General features: G+C 44.8%; 1 protein-coding gene across 1 annotated transcript; it reads right to left on the bottom strand.

Annotated features, from left to right (window-relative positions):
• Positions 1-1,131: 1,131 nt before the first annotated feature.
• HSPA5 (heat shock protein family A (Hsp70) member 5) lies at positions 1,132-6,101 on the bottom strand. The gene is made up of 9 exons (XM_067743319.1): positions 5,977-6,101; positions 5,672-5,894; positions 5,347-5,578; positions 4,768-4,905; positions 4,349-4,461; positions 3,861-4,251; positions 3,493-3,730; positions 3,022-3,189; positions 1,132-2,042 (listed from the first exon to the last, which is right to left on the bottom strand). Exons 2-9 carry the CDS (start codon positions 5,794-5,796, stop codon positions 1,480-1,482), a joined length of 1,968 nt encoding a protein of 655 aa, XP_067599420.1. The 5' UTR covers positions 5,797-5,894; positions 5,977-6,101; the 3' UTR covers positions 1,132-1,479.

Here is a 6,101-nt window from a genome sequence, read left to right as displayed (position 1 = left end):
AAAATGTTGCAGAAATCCTAATTGCTAGATACAACAAAAGCTGTAGAAATTAGGGAGTGGACATTCACAGGCTGAAATGTTTTTAATATTCATGAGCTGCTCCTCAGAAAGAAGTGCAGACTGTTGGCTCTTGGTATTGAGAGCCACTGGCCCTTATCTGTCCCCACTATGCCCTATCCCACTGCACAGAGCGCTGCAGGTCATTTTTTTTTGGCGGTATGCGGGCCTCTCACTGTTGCGGTCCCTCCCGTTGCGGAGCACAGGCTCCAGACGCGCAGGCCCAGCGGCCATGGCCCACGGGCCCAGCCACTCCGAGGCGTGGGATCCTCCCGGACCAGGACTAGGGCGTGAACCCGTGTCCCCTGCATCGGCTGGCGGACTCCCAACCACTGCGCCACCAGGGAAGCCCTGCAGGTCATTTTTAACATTTGTATGTACGTTGGCCTGAAGACCCTCTGTCCAAATGCTTTTGGGCAACGCAGCAGAGGTCCAGGCCTCAGAGTAAAACTATCACACTGTCAGGTCCTAGTTCTGCAAGTTAACCTTCCAGCAGGTTGCCCATCTATAAAATACCTATCCTTGGGCTGAACTGGATTTCATGTTAGCATGATAGCCTGCCCTTTATTGACCATACTTATTAAACTTTAGTAGGGCTAAATGTAGGTCACCATTCTAGATCCCACTCCTGTACCACTGAGACGGAGATCGACATAGCTGAGGTTCAAAAATATACCTTCACATTCTAAAATTATGAATTGAATCCAGGTGTGTAACGTTATCATTAGTGATCCATCACTGTATCAAATCTCAAAGGAATCCAAGCAGGTATAAAGCATCATTAGTACTAAAAAGCCACCAGAAGGTTTTGAAAGGTAAGGGGAAATAGGAAATTTCAATTATGCTCAGGAAACTCCATTCTTGGGCCCTGTAAAGTGGCCCTTGCCTAGTTAAGGACATGGATGAACCTCCCACCCCTTTTCTTAGATTAGGTTAGGCAGATTTCCAGAAATGACTGAATAAAAAAAAAGTGTTTTCCTTACCTCAAAACACCAAACACTCCCCTCAACCCGAGACTCTAACCTTAAAATAAATGACTAACCTAATTAGCTTATCACAAAAATTAGACCAGTGTAAATAACAAACATTTATTGGTGTCACTTACGGTAGAAAAAAGTTCCTACACCAGATGCACATGACCCAATTGTTAAATAGAACATTTTCAAGGTGAACACACATCCTTAACCCAGCTTTTTTACCCACTTTTGATGATAGCCAATTCTTCCTTGCCCCCCACCCCGAGACATGTGAGCAACTGCTAATGAAAAGCAGTAAACAGCCACTTGGGCTATATAGCATTTTCAACTCCACTCCAAGGTGAAGATTCCAATTACATTCGAGACTTAAGTTCTCTCAATTTTCTCCTAACGAAAGTTCCTGAGTCCAGTTATTTACAATATTACAGCACTAGCAGAGCAGTGTCTACAACTCGTCTTTGTCTGCTGGTTCCTCATCACCAGTTGGGGGAGGGCCTGCACTTCCATAGAGTTTGCTGATAATTGGCTGAACAATTTCTTCCAGCTCCTTCTTTTTAGCTTTGAAATCTTCAATGTCAGCATCTTGGTGACTTTCTAGCCACTCAATCTTTTCTTCTACAGCTTTTTCCATGGTCTCCTTATCTTCAGAGGAAAGTTTACCTCCCAGCTTTTCTTTATCTCCAATCTGATTCTTTAGAGAGTAGGCATAGCTTTCCAACTCATTTCTGGTGTCAATGCGCTCCTTGAGCTTTTTGTCTTCCTCAGCGAACTTCTCAGCATCATTGACCATCCTTTCAATTTCTTCAGGTGTCAGGCGATTTTGGTCATTTGTAATTGTGATTTTATTTTTGTTGCCTGTACCTTTGTCTTCAGCTGTCACTCGAAGAATGCCATTCACATCTATCTCAAAGGTGACTTCAATCTGTGGAACCCCACGGGGAGCAGGAGGAATTCCAGTCAGATCAAAAGTTCCCAGAAGGTGATTGTCTTTCGTCAGGGGTCGTTCACCTAGAAGTCACACACAAAAAACTTTGTTAGCTGTTACTGACAAACATTAGTACATCTGGATCCCTACGTTTCATTCTGTTAGAGCCTGTAGTGTCAAGGGCACTCTATCAGCCTAGAAGTGGGTCAGTGTTGGGAAAGGAACAGTGAGTTAAGTTACTAGTAACTCTTAATTGAATTTCATCTACTTTATAGCAGTATGAACCCTTTACTTGTTCTTGTATTTTTTTTTTTTTTTTTGCGGTATGCGGGCCTCTCACTGTTGTGGCCTTTTCCGTTGCGGAGCACAGGCTCCGGACGCGCAGGCTCAGCGGCCATGGCCCACGGGCCCAGCAGCTCCGTGGCATGTGGGATCCTCCCAGACCGGGGCACGAACCCGTGTCCCCTGTATCGGGAGGCAGACTCTCAACCACTGCGCCACCAGGGAAGCCCTGTTCTTGTATTTTAATATTTATCTTTTTAATTTATTTGGCTGTACCAGCTCTTAGCTGTGGCATGAGGGATCTTTTAGTTGTGGCATGAGAACTCTTAGTTTCAGCATGAGGGATCTAGGTCCCCGACCAGGGATTGAAACCAGGACCCCTGCATTGGGAGTGCAGAGTCTTAGCCACTGGACAACCAGGGAAGTCCTTCTTCTTGTATTTTTGAATTTACTTATTTTGGCCATACCGCGCAGCATGTGGGATCTTAGTTCCCCGACCAGGGATCGAATCTGTGCCCCCTGCAGTAGAAGCGTGGAGTCCTAACCATTGGACAGCCAGGGAATTCCCCCAGAAGGTATTTTTAATGGGAAAGAGTGCTAGATAGCTAGATAAGAAATAGATTTTAGTACTGGCTCTACCAAACTCAACGCTAGTTAAATTAGGGCCCTCCCACCTGAAAATAGCAGATATTTCTTTCCCTAGACATTTCAATAGAGTATGTTAAAAGAAGTCAAGCTCTTCAAAAACATACCATGGTATTAACAAATGTAAGCAATTACCTTCATAGACCTTGATGGTAACAGTTGGCTGATTATCAGAGGCTGTAGAAAAGATCTGAGACTTCTTGGTGGGCACCACAGTGTTCCTTGGAATCAGTTTGGTCATGACACCTCCCACGGTTTCAATACCAAGTGTAAGGGGACATACATCAAGCAATACCAGATCACCTAAAAAGGTAAGTTAATCAAGCTAAGTTCTAATTCAGGAGTCACAGGAGCAATTCCAAGCAGACCCCACAAACAATACAACTTCATCTTCTCCATCTTGCCACTTGATTAGGTTCTATGCAAAATCATTTCAGAAGCAATGAATTAAATATAGTTGCTAAGGATCTTGAGACTGTGCCAGGTCTTGACCTCACTGTACCCTTTACTAGCTGTGTGAGCTTGCTGCTCATAATCTATTGCTTTCTAAAGCAACAGCTAATTATACTCTGAAGCACTATGGAAGATGCTGTGACACTCGCTTACCTGTATCTTGATCACCAGAGAGTACACCAGCCTGGACAGCAGCACCATACGCTACAGCCTCATCTGGGTTTATGCCACGGGATGGCTCCTTGCCATTGAAAAACTCTTTAACCAGTTGTTGAATCTTTGGGATTCTAGTAGAGCCACCAACAAGAACAATTTCATCAATATCAGACTTCTTTAAATCAGAATCTTCCAGCACTTTCTGGACAGGCTTCATGGTAGAACGGAACAGATCCTAGAATAAGTGACAAATTACTGTGATGATGTCTGTCATACCCAGGTATAGTCAAAATACCTAAATGCATTGTCCCAAACTCAGACAGTCTAACTAGATCTCATTAGCAAAGAAAAAAAGAGGAACATACCATGTTTAGCTCTTCAAATTTGGCCCGAGTAAGGGTCTCAGAGAAGTCTTCTCCTTCATAGAAGGACTCAATTTCAATTCTTGCTTGATGTTGAGAAGACAGGGCCCGTTTGGCCTTTTCAACCTCACGCCGGAGTTTCTGCACAGCTCTGTTGTCTTTCCGAACATCTTTGCCAGTTTTCTTTTTGTACAGCTTGATGAAGTGTTCCATGACACGCTGGTCAAAGTCTTCTCCACCCAAATGAGTATCTCCATTAGTGGCCACAACTTCAAAGACACCATTATCAATGGTGAGAAGAGACACATCAAAGGTTCCACCACCCAAGTCAAACACCAGGATGTTCTTCTCCCCTTCCCTCTTATCCAGGCCGTAAGCAATAGCAGCTGCTGTACTGTTAGGAGAATGAGAAAGAAAAAAAATAAATGACTTAGTTAAGTCTACCTTTCCCCATTTGGCAAATATGCCATATTTTTTAATTTAACACTTACGGCTCATTGATGATCCTCATAACATTCAACCCAGCAATAGTTCCAGCATCTTTGGTTGCCTGGCGTTGGGCATCATTGAAATAGGCTGGTACAGTAACAACTGCATGAGTAACCTAAAATGATAACAAAAGATAATTAAACATATTTTATCACACGGCTTAACCTTTATTTAAGTTACAGCCAAACCATCGCTTTATTAAGATGGGTATAATATATAATTTTATACCCATGGATTTGCAAGCATTAAGTGATAACACATGAAAGGCGCTAGTATTTTGTTTGGCCTACAGTAAAGCACGCAAGTAATTAAAACTGATGCATGGATGTCATTCAGATTTTTAAAACGATGAAAGCATCAACACAACACAATCAATTAAGAATAGTAATAATAAAACTGCTCAACATTGTTCTAGAAATACCTTCTTTCCCAAATAAGCCTCGGCAGTTTCCTTCATTTTAGTGAGAACCATGGCAGAAATTTCTTCAGGAGCAAATGTCTTTGTTTGCCCACCTCCAACATCAACTTGAATGTACGGTTTAGTTTTCTTTTCAACCACCTATTTTAAAGAATAATTATTTTCAGACGTATAAGCAATGACATTTTAAACTTTAAAAAGAGGAATGTCTGAGACCCACTTCTTCCCCCCCCCAGTTTGGTTTACTTTGGTCCTTTGGAGCTGAATATTGAACAGAAATACTTTAAGGAGTAGAGGTGCCTGCTAATTACAAGCCTCTTCAGTTTTAACCAGTCTCTTAATGCTAAACTATTGCGGACAGAGTAGTTACGCATGAAATTTCTTTGCCAACCTAACTTTCTTAAGTTCTGTAACACACTGAAACTATTAAATAAAAATTATAGATACACCATGTCTGTATCTTTTTTGCTCGTCTCTGCACTGTTTTTCAGTAACTTCTTAATCCTAAATACTCCCACCACCACCCCCACTTTCTTTTTTTTCCTCTCACTTTCTATTTAGAAGTGAAAAACCAGGTCGAACCTTGAAAGGCAAGAACTTGATGTCCTGCTGCACAGACGGGTCGTTCCATGTACGGCCGATGAGCCGCTTGGCGTCGAAGACCGTGTTCTCAGGATTGGAGGTGAGCTGGTTCTTGGCTGCATCGCCGATCAGACGCTCCCCTTCAGGAGTGAAGGCCACATAAGACGGCGTGATGCGGTTGCCCTGATCGTTGGCGATGATCTCCACGCGGCCGTTTTTGAACACCCCGACGCTGACGGAAAAACCGAACAGAAGAAATCAGCGACGCTCACGACAGCCCAGGAAGCCACTCCCCATTCTCCCCTTTTCCACAAACCCCACTTACCAGGAGTACGTGGTGCCCAGGTCGATACCGACCACCGTGCCCACGTCCTCCTTCTTGTCCTCCTCCTCCGGCCGCGCCGCGCCGAGCATCAGCAGCAGCACCGCAGCCACCAGGGAGGGCTTCATCTTGCCGGCACCGCCGTCCACTCACTCAGCAGGCAGGCAGGGCTTCGCAGGCAAACCAGCCACAGGCCGCAACACAAGAGCGCACCGAGGTGCCCGAGCTGAGGACGACACAGCCCGGGGTCAGGAGGAGCAGCGTACAAGGCGAAGGGCAGGTACGGAACTGCAGGCCGCGGCACCTACCTCTCACACGCACGAAAACCCCAATTCGACGCGCCTGTGAGAGCTCAGTCAGCGTCGACCGCGCCGTTGCCTACTCCGCTTATATAACCTCCCTCCAGCCCCGTCGTGGAGGCTGCCGATTGGCG

The sequence above is a fragment of the Pseudorca crassidens genome, chromosome 7, assembly GCF_039906515.1.
Source record: "Pseudorca crassidens isolate mPseCra1 chromosome 7, mPseCra1.hap1, whole genome shotgun sequence".
NCBI lineage: Eukaryota > Metazoa > Chordata > Mammalia > Artiodactyla > Delphinidae > Pseudorca > Pseudorca crassidens.
Note: the sequence above shows the minus strand (reverse complement) of the source record. Positions and strands in the feature narration are given on the sequence as shown.